General features: G+C 42.2%; 4 protein-coding genes across 4 annotated transcripts; 2 read left to right on the top strand and 2 right to left on the bottom strand.

Annotated features, from left to right (window-relative positions):
* Positions 1-5,483: 5,483 nt before the first annotated feature.
* EAE97_008821 (uncharacterized protein) lies at positions 5,484-7,009 on the top strand (the record flags this gene model as incomplete). The annotated part of the gene is made up of 3 exons (XM_038879336.1): positions 5,484-5,549; positions 5,748-6,764; positions 6,821-7,009. 3 exons carry the CDS (start codon positions 5,484-5,486, stop codon positions 7,007-7,009), a joined length of 1,272 nt encoding a protein of 423 aa, XP_038729847.1.
* Positions 7,010-8,873: 1,864 nt separating this feature from the next.
* EAE97_008820 (uncharacterized protein) lies at positions 8,874-10,357 on the bottom strand (the record flags this gene model as incomplete). Its single annotated transcript, XM_038879335.1, has 3 exons — positions 8,874-9,159; positions 9,210-9,688; positions 9,740-10,357. 3 exons carry the CDS (start codon positions 10,355-10,357, stop codon positions 8,874-8,876), a joined length of 1,383 nt encoding a protein of 460 aa, XP_038729846.1.
* A 400-nt stretch (positions 10,358-10,757) lies between these two features.
* EAE97_008819 (uncharacterized protein) lies at positions 10,758-12,259 on the top strand (the record flags this gene model as incomplete). The annotated part of the gene is made up of 3 exons (XM_038879334.1): positions 10,758-10,881; positions 10,945-11,825; positions 11,888-12,259. 3 exons carry the CDS (start codon positions 10,758-10,760, stop codon positions 12,257-12,259), a joined length of 1,377 nt encoding a protein of 458 aa, XP_038729845.1.
* A 1,247-nt stretch (positions 12,260-13,506) lies between these two features.
* On the bottom strand, positions 13,507-15,590 carry EAE97_008818 (uncharacterized protein; the record flags this gene model as incomplete). Its single annotated transcript, XM_038879333.1, has 5 exons — positions 13,507-13,947; positions 14,003-14,243; positions 14,294-14,366; positions 14,428-15,224; positions 15,418-15,590. 5 exons carry the CDS (start codon positions 15,588-15,590, stop codon positions 13,507-13,509), a joined length of 1,725 nt encoding a protein of 574 aa, XP_038729844.1.
* Between the last annotated feature and the right edge of the window lie 3,497 nt (positions 15,591-19,087).

Raw genomic sequence — 19,087 nt, 5'->3', positions numbered from 1 at the left:
AATTCTAGTTTTTGATCTACATACAAAAAATAAGAACAAAATAGATTTGACTAATATTTTTGCACTAAAATTTTGTTCAGGGAACTAATGGAGACTCTAGTTCTATTTTGACATAAATCTTTCACATAAATCGACAGAATCTTGGCGTGGAGCGCTTCACTGATATATCCCCTCGAAGGCCAACAAGTAAACTACCACAAAAATGGTAAAAAGAGCAAAAACTAGATTTCTGGCATCGGATTCAAACCGATGGTACTCAGGGTAACTCCCTACACAGGGCTCGAACCTGTAGCCTCAAGATTCAGGCATCCTCGAGTATGAGTTCGAGGGTTTGATAGAAGTCTTGCGCGCTACCATTGCGCCAGCAGGGAAATCTTATGAAATTGTATGATGAGACTTGCTTAAGTTACGATATATTAAACTGACTTGGGAAAGGTGGAGAAAAGAAGAGAGACAATCCCAAGACCTACAGTAAAACTCTGGTTTGGTGTTTGAGTTGTTGGAAAATTCTGATGAAAAAAACTAGACTACCGAGAAAATGAAGGGGTTGAGCCGAGACGACCCCACTATTCGCGATTTTTTTTCCTGCCCCACCAAATCCACAAACTATGTTTTTCACTCATTGCAATCTAATTAAGTATATATTATCAAAATGTGTGCATTCAAACATGCAAATAGGCCGGATGGTGTAGTTGGTTATCACGTGTCCTTAACAATTAATACCTGTTAAATACGGACAAGGTCCTGGGATCGTGCCCCAGTCTGGTCAGACAACTTGTCGCAAGAAACTACTTTTGTCATTTTCTACGACTGTGGCTCAGTTTTTGATCTAGTCATTGGTCGTCGATCTTTTGCTACAGGATTCTTTTTTTATTCGAAGGGAACGTAGAGTAGTACATTCATCTTTACATCTCATCATGGTTGTGTGTTGCTGTCGAAAAAAGCTGAAGTGCATTCGGTATTGGTGGATTTTGTGGGCCTTTATTTTCACTCATTTGTTGGAATTTGCTCGTCAGCTATGATCTAGCTTTGTTCGAATTTTTGAAAAAAATCCCCAGCTTTGGGTATGCTACCGGCCGTATTATCTTCTTATATTCACCGTTAGGTGCTAGCCAATGCTACTAGTTTTCTACGTACGAAACAGGAAGTAGTGTGAGAATTGAATGTTTGAGTATTCGCTCTGACACATCTTCTTTAGTTTCGGTGTCTGTAGGTGTTCAATATTTTTGTCTCGCGTAGAACTTGAAGCTTCATTTGTGTTGGTAGGTAGGAAGAACAATAATGTTAGATCTCTGGGTCCTCGAAGATATGAAGGTGTGTTGTTGTCTAGTGGGAAATGACTAGAGGTAATATAGAGTGCCCTTACGTCGAGCTCTCATATTGAACCCTACCTTGACTAAAATGTTTTCGTAACTTTACAAGTGTCTCTCCAGCTTTCTTTTTGCCCCTCTCTTCTTTTTGATTGGTGTTCTAGAGGAGAAGATGTCTAAATGTCTGAATGCCTGTCAGACATGGTCTGATATTGATGTATGGGAAGTTCGCTCATGATATGATTAGAACTTGTAGGAAACTTAAATAATGGGCCACTTGTGAATGTGTAGTGGAAATACAAGTACTGGATAAACATCATCTAGATGCCTAAAGAAACACGTACATCCGTAGAACTTGAGATGTCTCGGGAAAAATTACTTGGACCCGTATCAAGAATTGCTTATGTCTCAATTTATAGATTGTCTCGAAGGAAGTACGACCACTACTTACGACGGACCCTGAAATATAGAAAGCCTATAAGCCACTTCACATACCATATCTCACCAGAGCGCGAAACCTAAACGATCCGTTTTAACTTCTGAAGCTATATGTTGTAATCAGACAAAAGTTGGTAAACGTAGGCCACGACCTATCTTCCATCGCAACACATATGAGTTACTACCGAAAGACTCATTCCTATTTGAAATCGATCATCTCCAAGTTCATTTATCGACAGAGTTCATCTGATGTATCGTGCAGATATCTAGTGGTACGCCAACAGTGCTGCAAATAGATTTTGGAATGCTTTCATTTGGATATGGAAGTGCGAGAAAGTCGTTCCACGGGCAACAAAGAGAGTTTGCTGGATTGCTAGTTAGCCTCCTTATTGGGCAACGGCGACATCTCGCCCAATAGCCTCGAAACAAACATTTCCAGAAATATTGAGGTGGAGAATGGGCCCTTGAGTACTTTCATCATACACCTTTCGAAGCTATTTTCATTCGTTTGCAAATCCCTAGTGCGCCTCATTAATGAGCATACCCAGCCCCACTGGAGCTTTCACCAAAATTCGCCGAGGATTTACCTGGTTTATGAATACCGAATATCAAACATCCCGAAAGACTTGCGAGTCTCCGAACACCATCAGCAGAGCAAGCAAATCCCCTAAAATCAAAAAATCAAACGAAACCTTTCTTCATCTCCGCCACTCTCTCTAAGCCTGAATACTTTGCATACTGTTAGTGCGGGAGTACTGCTGGCGCCCGCTCCAGAAGTGGGGGCGAATCCCGCTAGCTATTTTTGCAAGAAATCCTGTAAAAATTTCGTGAATTTTCACAGGAATCCGTCTTCGCTCAAGTGAAAGTCAAGCAAACACCCAAATCTGCCGCCCAGTCTATTGCAATCTAACCTGAAGAACTCTCATGCAATACTACATTGTCGTTACTGAAACGCTGTCCAACGCGGTTGGTATGTCAGGTTTTCGCGGCATAACCACTCAGCAACGTAAAAATTTCGCATACTGTGGAAGGGATGAATTGCAAAGTCAAAAGCCCATGACGTTGGTATCAAAAACTCCATGTTTAAGCTCCTTGTGACATTGTAGCACTGCGTTTGCGACATAAAAAATGCATGAGAAGGCTGAAAATGGATGAGGCTTACACTGTCGACCTGATTTTAATAGTCCCATGATTAGACATTCAGAGAAAAGTGTATTACAAAGAGGCACTTCTGTTCAACAAGGGTCGTGCAGATATCCGTGGTGAAAAAGCAGGCTCAGATAATGTAATTAACCGTTGAAGCAGGACCATTGATTTGGGATTCCTCCAGCAAGATAAGGGGCGAATATATTGCGATGATGGTTTGACAAAATGCGGGGTAACAAGCAAACGGTCTCGGGGTCCTCGCACAGCAAGACGACAAGAGCACGGCGTAGGCGGTGTGCAATTGTGGTATGTAGTGACCTCATCAACTTGATGAACTATTTGTAGACGGTACTAAACAACGTATTCAATGAGTGCCGATACTATTTCATGACGATTGAACAAAATCTTGGAATTCGGAGTGAGAACAACAAACACACTCGTGGTCATCACAATATCTCCTCCACACCTCAAGAGCATACCTATGCACTTCAACGCTCGGTGAAAAGGTAACTTGAGCCGAACGGAAGGTCTAAGAAAAACAGATTTAGTAACGGAAAGCTGGAAAGCGAATTCCGGATGCGCATATAATTACCAATATGGTTTAGATGAGAGCCTATTGAACCCCGGAAAACATGCACGATTCTGCACGAGCAACTCTTCAAGGAAGGATTGTCATTGAAAGTGTTCGACCCCCTAACATAGAACCAAATGTCCAGTTCATGCTATGCTGTATTGATGTATGATTTGATAGTTGACTCTCATCGTCGATGAAAACCGTTCTTTCGTTCCTGAGATCGTGGAGGAGTAGGCAAGATATACATATTGAGTAAGGGATGACGTTAACATCTGTCGATATACGTCGGAGATATTATACAATCCGGAAGTTCTCCCTGCGTACCCTTGTACTCCTGGGGATCTACAAAAGCTTCCCGCTATTTCGAATTTACGCTGTTTTGATGCAATGGCACTCTTATTAGCAACTTATTGATGTGACAACCATATATAGAATGAAGGTAATTGGTGGAACTTTGTACAATGTACACTTTCACACACTTTTAACATGTGGAAGCGGCATTCAACGTCCGTAAGGACTGTAAGGATAAAATGGTCCTCAATGAGCACCCAGAACAGTTAATTAAGGCTGATCCGGCTCGCTCCGTTCTATCAATAAGGGGATTTAGGTTACATAAATAAACGAATTAGTATCGAATCGATTGGTTTAGAACAGCCACTCCAGTTCTTTTTTACTTCTTCCTAGTTTTAATATGCAAGGGTGGCTTGTAAGGCTTGGTTGGTTGGGTAAGTTTCGATGGGACATTGAGCAACGTGCATGAAAACTTTCAGAAAATCAGCCCACTATATGAAATTCTCGTCAGTTATGGCATTTAAGAAGTTACATCCTAACACGTTTCGAGGTCGATAATGTTTCTAATCCAAGTAATATCCATTGATTCTCATCCAAAGAGAAGCCGAAGGCATGTGCCTCGCCCTCATAACTTCATACCTAGAGTATACAACCTTTTGAAGTACCCAATCACCTGTTTGCTCTTCGATGCAAACCATACACAAACTCATAGACACGGCTCCATTGTGGGATCTCGATGACATTCGGGGAGTTCTACGGGATTGGATATATTCATACGGGATTGGGGTCCGGTAAGTAATGGATTGTATGCGTACATCCAATTCCGAAATATCCAAGCAACTCAACCATGAATTGTCCAATTTGTTGATTGATTCATTCTTGTGCTTGCTTAGGAGCTTGGGAAGCTTGATCTTGATGCATAAATGCAGAGTTCCCATCGAATCACGTTGATGCTGTATGAAACCTTGGATGCATTTCTATCTATTACTATTCTGGTACTACTATATGCTCAAAACTAGGCCTGCCATTCTATTCCATTCTTTTTCGTCTAATTCCACAAAATGCTTCCTTTCATTTCCATCTAATTGCCTTTGCCCGTCCAATACATTAATTCTAGCAGTGCCCAGTTGTTTCTCTGTTGCTTCTCAAATTGTTTTTTACATCTTTTTACCTTCCAATGTTGCCGGAGTCCCCCGCCTATGTTCAGTGAACAAAAATAAGGTCTGGATTCGGCTTCGATCTCCACAATTCATTCTAATATCACATCATACAAATCGTGATACTCGTATGATAACGAAGATGAACCGGTACTGAGGCTTGAAAGTTTGGAAACGTCTTCTTACCACATGGTCATTCCGAGAAATCGATACTTTCCAAATTTTATATCAAAATTGTGAGAATTCACCCCCTCTACCATTCTATTTAAAGGTCCATACCCCAAATACAACCAACATTTCTACGCCACAACCAGATCATACAGATACCAAACTATCAACAAATCGAACACGTTATTTGACTTCAAGGATAATCCTTTAAATCGTCCACATTATCAAATACCTTACTCCCAATCACTTCCTTTGTCGGGCTTGGTGTTAACAACCTCGGCATTCCCTCAACAACACAGACTCCGATATATTCTTTCAACTCCAGTTAAACTATAATAACTATCAAGGTGTAAGTTTCGACTTACTTCAAAACTCAAACTGGTATCATCAATCTCCTCAATGGCAAGTGTGATTTGCCAGAAGCCTGCCGTCGATTACTTCTCATTGTCACGGCAGCAAACTGAAGTAAGTAGAATACGATTCCTTCAAACATAAACATCATGAAGTCAATGATGGCTACGAAGCGAGTACTTCTTCAAGTTACCCGGGTCTTTCGGATAAGTCATGTGGATAAACTCCACCTATTGCAGTTGCTTTCTATTCGTCTTCTCTTCAACAACCCTCCCCCCCACTGCAGCATTGACTGACAGCCAGTTCTTATAGCAGAGTACTTCCCCATTTAACTGGGATAGTGAGCCTGCGCTCGTCAACAACTCAGACTCTTGTGACTCCATTCTTCCATCACCAACCTCATCCGACCCAATTTTCTCCAAACCTTCTTACATACTCCCCAAAGAAGAACCATTCCAAAATACAAACCGCAAATCATCCACAGGCCAAGCGTTTGACTTTGGTACCTTTGAGGATTGGATGCGTTGGGACGACCCAAGTGAAGCAGCCCTGTCACCTACCTCAGATTTCTTCCCAGAACTCAAAATTGAGCCCCTCTCGCCTAATATGAGCGGTCTCGAGCTCTCCCGCAATCTTTCTAGCATCGACGAAGCAGCAGTATTCGGTGACGATAATTTAGTCGACGCGGGAGAACAACTCTTTCAACCCACACCAAGCAATCTCATGAATTCGCCCATGATCGACATTCCATCTAGGGATGGTTTATACTCCACCCCCCTATCCTGGGCACGACCCCAAATGAACTCAAATATCAACCTCCGTCGCGCACAAACCATCCCCAATCTTCAACAGCAACCTATACTCTATAACCGTACTCTCACTCCTCAGGAAGAATTTCAACTTCGTGCTATTGCTATGCCTCAACAAACTCAAAACACCTCTGCATATCCCACTTCTCCTACCTCATCCAGAAGTTCGCCATCGCATTCTCCAATTTCCAGACCTACACGCCAGTCAATGTCAAATTCAAATCATTCTAATAACTTGAAACGCAAATCATCAGCTTGTTCTTCAGATTCGAATTCCGACGGTGAAGATGAGGTACCCGCCCGTCATCCACCCATCAAGAAGACCGCCCACAACATGATCGAAAAGCGATACCGAACGAACTTGAATGATAAGATTGCTCTACTAAGGGACAGTGTACCTAGTTTGAGAGTGATGACCAGAAAATGTTCGAGGGGACAGGAAGATGGCGATGAGCATATTAATGGGGATGATGAGGAGGAAGATTTACAAGGCTTAACACCAGCACATAAATTAAATAAGGTATGTTCTTTCAGACACCTGATTTTATGAAACTTTGGATTTAATAAATTTAATAGGCGACTGTATTATCTAAAGCAACAGAATACATCAACCACCTCGAGAAACGCAACAAATACCTTCAAAAAGAAAACGCAGCTCTCAAATCCCGCATTGAAGCTTTCGAAATGTTAGTCATGTCCAGTCAATCCCAAAATGGGGCACCACAACAAACCAACGGAATGCAAAGAGGGAGATATGGATCGTGAGCGCTAGTGTGGGGCTCATAGAATATGAGTGTTACAAATTCTACAAGTTGAAGTTGGAGGAGGTAATGGAGAATTGGAAGGAGCAAGAATTGTAAAAGAACAAATGGTGTTTGGAGCGGTTTTTTCCAGGAAAAAAAAAAACGAAAATTTCATGATATTTTGGAACAGGCGTAATGGAATAATGATGGGAAAGGAAAAGAAAGGATGGATTTAGCGGAACAGCAGAAGGATACCCGGGAATTTCTACAAAAATTTCAAAAATTTCAGTACAGTTGTTTGTTCGCTGGAAATTTTGATGAAGAAAAATAAAATCTAAATTAGATTCTCAAGCATATTTTCTCTCTCCGCATCTATTAGATTTTGTGATTACTTTGTTCAAATGGTGATGCTGTGCTCTTGTCATTGACTACTTGAGCTGATACAGAAATGAATGCTCTAGTGCTAGAAATGAAGATTCAGACGCTTTACCAGCCATCAAGCCAAATTCATTGTCTTAAGCCTCTGTGCTGAGAACCATGTGCTTCCCTTTAAATCCTTCAAATTCCCTAGCAAGCCGAGATACTCATCTCATGTCAAACTTTCTCCGCTCTGAACACTGGAACGAACAAAATGCAAAGATACCCAAGAACTCATCTAAAGACCAATACTCTCTTTCCAAAAACGGACTACTATTGTCAATCTCCTAATAATAGCATCCACTTGTCCATGCTCCTACATATGCACCGACTACCTACATCCCACCATGTCATACTACCATCCATGACTCTGCTAGTAGCTACCGACATACATGACATCCATTTCTACCTCATCTCTGCTTAGCCCAAGAAGTGGCCCGACCCGCGCAGCATTAGTTCAAAAATGCAAGTGATCCGCACATCCGAAATTCGAGTAGTATTTCTCCAATCTGCAACTTCAACGCCACCCTCTCACCCATCACGTCAGCAAGACAAGCACGAAAGCTAAAAGAAAAGCCGAAAGCAAATACCGGCACTAAAACCGCGGAAGAAGCCAACCACACAAATACCAAACTCAAAAAACATCCACCAGATTAAAAGACCCACTACGCCCATAACCATCCATCGGAAAACTACGGAATGCACCTCCCTCCTAACAGCACCATAGGCAACTTTCGGATCCCTGGCATCCGAATCACGTTGTTCACAATCCCCTCATCTCCCCAGCCCTCTTCACATTTCGTAAGACGGACTTCGCCTATGTGAATAAACATTCAGGAGATGCATTCTGTTCCAACAAACGAAGCTCACTCTATACGAAGCGTGCGGGATAAAAAGGGGGCTTAAGCAATGTTACAGACGAGGAACTGGTACCGCTCGCTACATTATCAAGGTACTGTAATATTAGATGACATTTCATGCGATGCGATGCGATGCGATGAGACGTTGTATTTTATATCCTTTATCCATCTATCCATTGTTACGAAACAACGACCTTGCGTGTGTCAATTACTCTCTCCAAGAAATTTTCGGACCCGAATTTTCAAACTAGGTGTATATGTAAGTATCTCCTGAGGATCATCTGATTCTCGAATCGACTTTCCAATCCGCACTCGGGGAACAAAGAAACGAAAATTCAAGTAAATGCGCTCGGAGCTGGATAGATTTTTTTTGAGATATCAATTTTGAGACCCGAATTGACTTGATTAAGATGACTACCTAGTATATGCCACGTATGCGTGATTATCTTTTTTTCGTTCTTTCTCAATTCCTTCCTATGATACCCGTGAAACGTCCTTTATGTTAGCATTCCGACGAAGTTACAAACGCCCTGCATACCTTCCTTTCTCCCTTCATTCAATAATACAAGTCCTCTGAATAGCACGATCGTCATAGCTGCAGAGTCAACCTTATGACCTCTTCTTCCCCTGTTTCGCCGTCATCTTTCTAAAGGCGTCTACACCACCCGCACCAATAGGCCTGGAAGATGGATCCAACCCTCTACTTGGGTCGAAGTTACTTCTAGGAGCGATCGAATAACTGGTATTTGAAGTTTCCATTCTAGCTCTGTTGCTAATGACTTTTGGTGCGAGAAGACGTTGACGCTCAATATCACGAGCTGTGAGTTGTGTTCTTTGGGAAGAAGGCATTTGCGAAGATTGGGTGCCGGACGGACGGATCGCAAGTTGTGCGGCTCTGAAGTGGATGTTAGTAGATACAACATGTGTTGGATCAAATATACATACTGGAAATCATAATCCTTTGTCGCGACCTTACGCTTCTTGTAATCGTCACTTCGCTTCAAAATTGGTCGTGACCATTCTCCCAATAATCTTTCAGCGATTCTCTTGATTTGAATTTCTGGCCTCTTGCTCTTCGTGTAATATAGAACGACCTTACCAATTCCACTGCTTAGAAGTGCTTCCTTTTCAATCGGTAAACGCACTAGTGCTTGAAAGAGATCACGTTGAATATTGTATGCCGGGAGACTTCCATCATTTAGTGGTTCCAAGAAAAACTTGACGGATTGTAGGAAGTTGGTATCGGGGTCGACGATGGAATGCTGAATGGTGTTTCTGTTGAGAAGAGCGACGACTTCTGGTAACATCTCAAGCTTTCTAGTTGCGGGTAAATTGGCATCTCGAGCAGCATTATCGGCTTGACATGCTTCTTCCATTCGAAGCTTCAGAGCTGCAATTTCATCATCGAAAGCTTCTTCCAAATCCTGCCACAAAGTTAGATTGTATGTCTTTCACAACAGAAAACATGTACATACCACTTCATCCTTCTTTCTTCTTCTCTTGTTTGGATTCTTGAGCGCAGCATCCATAGCCTTATCTAAAGCTCTACGTCTCCTCTCATCCGGCGTAAGATTTTCATCATTTTCTGGTTCTGGTGTTGCCTTTCTTCGTTCCTTGGTTCTGTCTCTATCCTTTCCCTCGCCCTCTACTCTCTTGGGCTTTCTGATTCTCTTTCCGTCAATCTCCATTCCATCGGGATCCTCATCTGAGTCTCTGCGCGGCCTCTTCTTTTTGTCTCGCTTTCCTTCTTTTGGTTTCTTTGCTTCACCTTCCGCACGCTTGCGCTTACTGGCTTTCAACGTCTTCGCAATATCTTCATCGATACCAACCATGGGTCTCTCATCCAAAGCAACTTTACTTGCATCGAAATCATCAAAATTGGCTTCATCGACATCAGAAAGATCTGATTCATTATCGGATCCAGCGCCGCCATCCTCTGCATTATCTAAATCATCCATATCGAGATCTGGGTTGGCCACAGGAGGTTCTGGTGTATCTCGTTCTTGTGAAATGGGCCTGTTTGGATCTCCAGCATCGTTTCCAGCTTCTGGGAGGGGTGTGGTAGGTCTTGAATTGAGGTCGGAATCCGACATATTTGCAGATTGTGAAAAAGGACAAAGGAAGCTTGTATTGTTATCTATCGAATGTTGAATAGTTTCAAAATGTTATCCGCGTGTCAATCAGAAGCCGATTGCCGATATGGTATCGATATCGAGTCGTAGTGGTTGGTGTAGAATTGAACAGATGCGCAGAAATTATATGAATTGTTTCGTCGCAACTCGCGTTGTACCAAGCTGAAGTTGTATATTAATTGAAGCTTTGTCAAATCCAGCTAGTGGATGTTAAGGTTAGTGTTGAATCGGAAAAATCTTGGTTGCCTCAGGAGCGACCATTCTTTGTTTACTTTGGATTTTCTAGATGCCGTATCACCTCACTTCCCCATATCTTCACGTTTAAGCTCCAAACTTTGCTATCAACGAGCAAAAAAGTACCATGTGGAGTAATACTTCTAGAAGGACAGGTGAAGGTCCTATGGACTTTGAATGGCAAGAGAAAGGTGGCCCTATGGATCCAAAATCACCATTTCTACAATTTAAAGCTATGCAACTTGATAACAGTGAGTATCTTCACTTTCGTACCATCGAACAAAAAGTAACATGTGTACTAATAAGGCAATAAGATTCTGCCAAACCAACCAATTCTTTTCTAGCACAGAGCTCCACACCAGCTCCAGCTTTTCGAAATCCAGCATTCACAACACCTCGCAAGCCATATAATTCAGATATCTACTCCGAAGCTTCGGGAATTGAATCTTCCCCCGGCGAGACTGCCGACGCAGAAGATACACCTGAGATACCCAAAACCTCCAGCAAAACCATGACGGCTTTTTCGTCAAATGCTTCTGCACGCAAACCGCTATTTGGCAAATATGGCACAAATTACAAAGGAACCAGTCCTGGCGCTCGTAATGATTTGCGCAGAATGAAATTGGGAGGGCAACCTATAGCTAAAAAGCGAAAGCGTCAGCATCGGGATGAACGAGAAGATGAAACAATGGGGATAGTGCGACATCACAGGAAGGATTCGGCTTCGGAATCAGAGAGCGAATCAGGAGATTCAAGACCAAATAGTCGATCGACCGAAGCAAGGCAAGCGGGCAACACACCAGGCTGGTTCTCCTCCTTCCTATCCGGTATCGAGTCGCGACCCAATCTTCCTAACATTCTCTCTTACTACGCTCAATTAACGCTCAACACTTTTGTCGTCGGACTAATAATGTTTGGGGTTTATACATTCTGGACTACAATCCGAAGCGACGTTGACCAAGCATCTCAAAAAGCCACCGCAGAAGTTCTATCCGAGATGGCCAACTGCGCAAAACAATACACAGAAAACAAATGTGAACCAAGCATGAGATTACCTGCTTTAGAAACTGTTTGTAACAACTGGGATGCCTGTATGTCTATGGACCCCAATGCTGTCGGACGAGCTAGAATCAGTGCGAAAACATTCGCAGAGATTCTGGATAGTTTTATCCAACCTATCAGCTATAAAGCCATGGTACGTTCACTCCCACACCCCTCTACTTCCTCTTCTACCAGAAAATTAACAACCACCTCTAGATCTTCGTCGCCCTCATCTTTACCCTCTCCATCGCCGTAAACAATATGGCCTTTGGAATGTTCCGTTCCAAACCCCCCATCTTTCACCCCGAACCTCAACCTCACCCTCAGCAACATCTCCCCCAACACCCCAACTATTTCGGGCAACCAAATCCATGGGGAATCCCCCAAACCCCTCAATCACATTTCGGTCCTTACGAACCCTGGCCCACCGGAGCCGGAACTGCTCAAAGAGCTCTCTTCCAGAGAAGCACTTTTGGAAATCGGGAGCGAGAGATGGAATTTAAAACCATCGAGAGGAGTCCGAGTAAGAATCGCGGGAGGAGTAAGGGGAGAAGTCCGAGTAAGGGAGATAGGAGATATTTGGAATAGAGCTTTACTTGGGTAATTAGGGGTAGCGAGATCAGACATGGCTTGGGATAGTTTCTTTGATATTTTGGTGGCAGGTTGGATGGGAGAGGAAAGGATATAATGGGAAAGAGGCCAGGACACATGGATGTATGGATGTATGGATGGGTGGGTGGGAATGCACGAAGCAGGATCTTTATATCATCCTACCTAGATACCACAATACCAGCCAGCACAGGAGTCAAGGAGTTGGGAGCCGTGAAGGAAGTGGAATGCTAGCTTGTTCATATCATTTCATTTCATTTCATTTCATTTCACATTCTAGCGTACATTATGTTGTATATGTGTGTGCATATGTATACCTACTATACACAAAACCAAGCACAAAACAACAAAGCACACAGCCAGTCTATCTACTCCCTACTCCCTACTCATTACCTTCTTGAGCTCGAATCAAATCGGATCAAATCGAACTACATATTACATATTACATATCGTAAATCACGCACGCACACACATACACACTAACAAGCTCACCCATCCCCATCTCCATTCCCAATCTCCATCCAGATCATACATATATATTCTTTCATACATACATACATACATACATACATACATACATACATACATACATACATACATACATACATACATACATATATAACCATCTAAAAATCGTCCCATATATTTTTCTACCTACCTACCTACCTATTACCAACCTATCTACCAACTATCCCATCACCGCATAAGCTAAATTTTTCTCCACTCTCCACTCTCTACGCTCAAATCGTCATCACGTATCAAGAGCGTAGGTAGCAAAGTATCAAGACACGATAAATTTCTCCTTCACATCTTAAAATTTTCCTTTGCCTATCCTCCCGATAATCCATTCATTCATTCCCCCTTTTCCAATCCATACCGTCCATCCATCCATAGCATCCCATCCTGTCCCGTCTCATTCCCATCGTCGTTTTCCACCTCCACCTCCACCTCCATCATCTCATCTCATCTCATATCTCATCTCACTACTCATTCAAACCAATATGTGAAGAAAAAAAGTCGTGGTTCATGATACCATACTACATGCATGACAAATGGCACCGCCCCATCCATCCATCCCATCCACCCTAGACTTTAATTGCGCGAATCCAATCCCATAAGATGACCACCAACAGATGACCCATCACCCAACCCACCCCAATCATCTGCGCCTGAGTTTCATGAGAAAGGAATTCCTACACTCTATCATTCTCGAACCTCGCGAGTTCTTATCTCTTCCTGACTTCATATGCCCACCCCTCAATTCCTTCACCCTTGCTCCCTACTTCCAAGCCTTCAATCTTCACCCCTTTCATACCGGCTGTATCTTCTAACCACGGTGCACCTGCCATTCCTCCAGCATTTGCCCTCTTCTCTGGTGTCAACTCCAACATGGGTGTTAAGAATTCCGCAATTCTCTTCGCTTCGTCTTCTTTAAAATGGTACTTTTCTTTCAACACATCCGGTAAGGCCCAATGTCGTAATCGATGAATATTTCGTAGTTCGCCCTTTCGGTTAAATATTTCTTGTGACCATTTGCCAGATAAACAAAGGGATTTGGGGAAGGGCCCGAGAAGTTCGATAATTTGAGCAATGTGATCGTCATCTTTGCCATATTTGGTCCCGGATTGTGGATCGAAAAGATAATCACCAGTAATAAGTTCGAAGACCTGATGATTGTAAAATTAGCTATAGTGTTGGAAAAGGGCAGGTGCATCAACATACCATAGCAGCCATACTCCAAACGTCTGTAGAAGCACCCCATTTGGAGCCCAATATAACTTCTGGTGATCGATATTGCCTTGTTTGAATATCATTTGTAAAGTGATGTCCAGTCCAACAAGCATTTCCCAAGTCTGCAATTTTGACTGATATTATATCGAATTGATTTGCATCCTCTGCCTTCTTCTTTTCGCCCGAGTTTTTGTCGAGTGATATGCCCGAGACCTTGTCTGTAAGGATATCGCTAAAACCAAGTTAGGGGCGGTATATGAAGGCATGAAGGTAACTACTTACGCCGTCTTTTCTCTTGTCCCGTGGTTCTCCTCATCTGCCTGTTCTTTTTGGGGTGAAGAATTGTTCGAACGACCTATTGCACCAACCATTAGAATACCGTCCATTACCAGGGATTTCCGATGGAGTATATCTACTATTATTTAGCATTTCATTTATGCTTCCATGGGAACCTGGATTACTGCCAGGAAACCTCATCAAATCTGCGTGGTTGAAGCTGGCATTCAACGGACTTGGTAAAGGCTGACTTCCAGTAATAAGAGTTCGCCGTCTCCTTCGGCCATTTCTGTTATCTTCCTTGTCCTTACTCGTATCCTCCTTGACGAATGTTTTCACAATCTGTTCCACATCTCCGATTTCTATCAGGACGTTCTCGGGCTTCAAATCTGTATGTATAATGCCGCACTCCCTGTGTAGATAATCCAGACCCAACAGAACTTGTTTTGTAATTTGTTTAACAAGAGGCATAGGAATTCCGCGGTGGTTCCATCTCTTGATCAACCCCAACAGATTCTCTCCCAGAACCTCAAAGACCATACAGACATGTGTGCCATTTGGGCCCTTGTGTTCGAAAGAATCCAACAAACTAACCACATGCTTTCGACCTGGATGATCTGGCTTAGCACCAACAATTTTATTGAGTAATTTGATTTCGTCTATGGCCGTTTCCGTGTAATGCGCTGCAGATCGTACAACCTTCAAAGCAACATGTTTCTGAGTGACGTTGTCTTTGGAAAGCCATACGGTTGAGAAGTGACCCCATCCTAACTTTCGTACCACGGTGTATTTGCCATCTTTGAAGTTTTCACCGACCTGTACTGGGTGATAACCTCCTTTACAGTAATCTTCGGAGTCTTCTTCGTCTGCAGTCGTTTCTGCAGCGTCTTCTCTCGAGGAAGAGGATGATGGATCGCGATTTGTTCCCGAAGCCGATCTATTTCCATCATCGATTCTAGTTAGCAAGTTTTGAAGCATTGAACTCATCATCTTGAATGAATCTTAAGGAAAGTGCAGCATTTTTGCGCGACCTTGTTGGAGGGGAGGGTGGTTTATATTTTGAGGCGCTGCACCGTAAACACAGAAGGAGGGTTGGAAGGTCAGAAAGTGGGACATTTTTGGTGACTTACCCTGCACGGGCTTGAGTAGAAGCCATTTTGGAAGATTCAGAGTCTTGCTCGGTTGTGATGATTGGCTTTAATGAGTCTTTCTTTCTTTTTTTCATAGCATGCGCATTTGAATTTTTAGTTATCGATTCTTTCGCTTTAGCAATTGCAGAAGCCTTTATCCGATCTCCGTTCATTATTCGGTTGTGGTGGTGGTGGTGGTGGTGGTGGTGGTGGTTAGATGGTGGGTTAGTTTAGTGTGAATTGGTGTGGAATTTGGAGTGGTATTGGGTGTGTTGATGGGTGTGTATTGGTGAATTGTTGTGCAGTGGATTGATTGATTGACTGATTGATTGACTGAATTTTGTTGATGGAGAAAGGGAAAGGATTCGATTTGGATTGAGAATGGGTGTGGATGATAGATACCTAGTCAAAGGGTATTGGTATTGGGATGGGATTGGGTTTTAGTTAGGTTGGTGGAGTTGATTATGAGTGGATTTGGAAGTGGAGGTGGGTGGTAGGTCAGAGGTCAGAGGTAAGAGGTGAAGAAATTAATAGAATAGATTTAAGAGGAGTAGAAATAGGTGTAGTAGTAACGTAGTAGTAATGTAGTAGTATAATAGTAGTAGTATAGTAGTAGTAGTAGTATAGGAATAGGCGTAGTATAGGAATAGGCGTAGTAGCTGTAGACAACTAGTAATAGATAGATCGAGAGGCAGGTAGATGTAAACTTTTCCCCATACACCTATCTATATAGCTAGCAGGCCGGTACTGGGTAATGTGTTCCAAAAGGGTCTTGAATTTTTTATTTACAGGTGGAGGAGGTGGTGGAGGTGGAGATGATGATGGAGATGGGAGTTGGTGGTAATGGCAGTAGTAGTAGTAATAGTAATATGAAGTACGAAGTAGTCGTAAATTGATACTCGAGTAATAAGAGGAGGAGGAGGAGGAGGACCAAGTGGGTGGATAGTCAAATTTTAACTTGCTTGCTTGCTTGCTTTGCTTCCCGCCAAATTATGACGAATTGATAGGAGGGGGGCGCTTCGACCCAAATAAATAAATAAAGTTAAGTCGTTTCCAGTCCTGTCCTGTCCTGTCCTGTCTATCCATCCATGTACTTGTACTGTACGTAGCCACAGTATTAATGTTAATGTAGAAGATATATAAAATCATCTGTACCTCCTATTGGATTGATGTGATAAATTATCGAGTAAGTAGATAGGTAGGAGGGTGAGAATCTATAACGGTCAAGCAATAATGCAACGCAATCTAGGCATTTTACTTGGGCTTCAAATATATATATATATATATATATATAGAGTAAAGTTTGCAATGATAACTAACATTTAAGGGCTGTACAAGATGAGAGTGGGAAGGTATAAAATTATCGGAAGCAATTGAAATATAGCCAAGTAAAGAGAAAAATAATAAATGTCTGTTTACAAGAACAAGAAACAAAAAACAAGAATTATTCAATCATAAATATCCCGAGTCAACCTATTCAAAATCCAGATACCTACCGCCTGGTAAACATCAATATTTCGGTGAATCAATCAATTATGGAGCAATCCATCAATTGAATGGATCAAGCTGGAAAGGATTATCGAGGAGAAGGCGGAATGAGAGGAGAGGAGGATAGAATACGGTGTAGTGGTTTTTGGCCGTGTATTGAATGTAGGTAGGTACCTATGTATGGATAAGAGATGAATTGAGATGGATGATAGATGTGATCATATGAGAGGATGGGAAGGATAGGAGACGATAGGAGAGGCTGGTTATGGATGTGGAGGTGAAGGAAGGGTTGAAAGGCAAGGCTAGAGTGGAGGGGTATTTTTCTTGTTAGATGGACGATGTGATGATGTGATGATGTGATGATGAATAAATAAATAAATAAATAAATAGAATTTGGTAAATTATGTTGAAATCATAAATTCCATGTACTCTGTAATAAATATTATACTCAAAAGATCTAAAATACCTCACCCACCGGTGGGTGTATTTGGGTACTGCTCTGTAGAATGTTCAAAACCTGTAAAGTGTCTAGATTTCAACTAAAATAGAATCTAGATTGAATACGAATGGAGACTCGGATTAAATTCTGATATCATCGGGTTACCTACCCCCCTAGTAGTACCTGGAATCATTCCCTCCCTCCAAAGCCAAAGAAAGTATGGGGAGCGGCAATTCAACAACTTATTAATCTCTTCAGACTAAAAGGGGGTTCGGGAACGCCATCTTGGAGGCGAGAAGGCGAGGAGGGGTAATGTCGTAGATAAAATATCAATTTAGATGTCGATCTACCTACTTACTAGGTCCCTACTTACCTACAGTAGATATCTTCGTGCCTGAATATAAATCCTTATATATCTAATTTCACATAAAGTTACCGGTACTAATAGGTATCTAATTCTTTCTATTTCATGTTTCAATATTAAAACAAACATTCAAGTACGGAGTATAGAACAATTCAAATTCGAACGCTATGCCTACTAGGTAGTACTAGCGAGAATGTACCCCTCATACCTACTCCGTACATTCAACACTCAATACTCATTCATCGCTCATCCAAGTCGATCAAAATAATTCATCTCATCATTCCATCTCCTCTCATCCCTTTCACTTGAATCCCCTTCCATATCTATTAACATCCATTATTAGCCATAAAACACATCGAAACCTCGATTCCCATAAAGGAAAACCGCCATCGATGCTGTCACTGCATAGCATCCTTGTTCCATTTCTCCATCAATTTACAAGCCACACACCAGTAACTTCACCGATCCCGGAATCCTTCCCAATCCTTTCCAATCCATCAACTGCTTGACAGATTCATTCCTCGAATAAACTGCCACACATTAACAGAAAGATATCTCTCCATTACCCCTTCCGATGCTTAATCCTAAAATCAAAAGCCTTGCCCCTCAATCTCACATCCGAAGAGGGGCAATCCAAGACATACCCAGCCCAGCCCTGTGCTGAAAAAAAATATCGAAAAAGCAAAGAAAAATGCATGACCACAAAATCAACCACCTCTTCCATGTCCCGTTAAGAATGCAAAAACGTGCTGAAAAGCGTGGACTACAGCTTTTGCCGCACCGCACCGCAAGGCATCATATCATCAGATAAGATGTTAGGTACGGAAGTACACCACAGACTTTCTACTGGCTAGGCGTGACCTGAAAATTTCACAATCCTGATCTCATCTCTTCCTAATGAGGATATCCGTGTATTGTGGCCTATTCCGTGATTGATTTCCAAATGTGTTTTGGGTGGTTAGAAATACCATGAGTGTGGCCATTCGAAATCAAAATCAAAATCAGAATTGTCCAAATTGATTCAAAGACACACGGACAAGGTACACCTGACATGTGAAAGTCGCCCATGACCTGAAGATGATCTGAATTATTAGAACTTCTCCAATAACTCAAGTCAGTTGGTTGTGAGAAGTTTATTGCCGTTTATATATATCGAAGTCTTTCGAGTAACAACTATCACAACAATCATACACCCAAATAGCTTATATCCACGGTTAATTCTCGGCCGGACATAAGATACTGATATCTTGAAGTCTTCAAGCACCATCTGATCCAAGCTCACTTCATCTCGGTGTCATTGTCCCTGCAATTCCTTTTCTGTGCCCAAGCTAGATCGGTTCCTTGTATTAAAACGGGACCGACTTTATGTCGACGGCACC

This window comes from Botrytis byssoidea (genome assembly GCF_014898295.1).
Source record: "Botrytis byssoidea strain MUCL 94 chromosome Unknown BBYS_019, whole genome shotgun sequence".
Classification (NCBI taxonomy): domain Eukaryota; kingdom Fungi; phylum Ascomycota; class Leotiomycetes; order Helotiales; family Sclerotiniaceae; genus Botrytis; species Botrytis byssoidea.
Note: the sequence above shows the minus strand (reverse complement) of the source record. Positions and strands in the feature narration are given on the sequence as shown.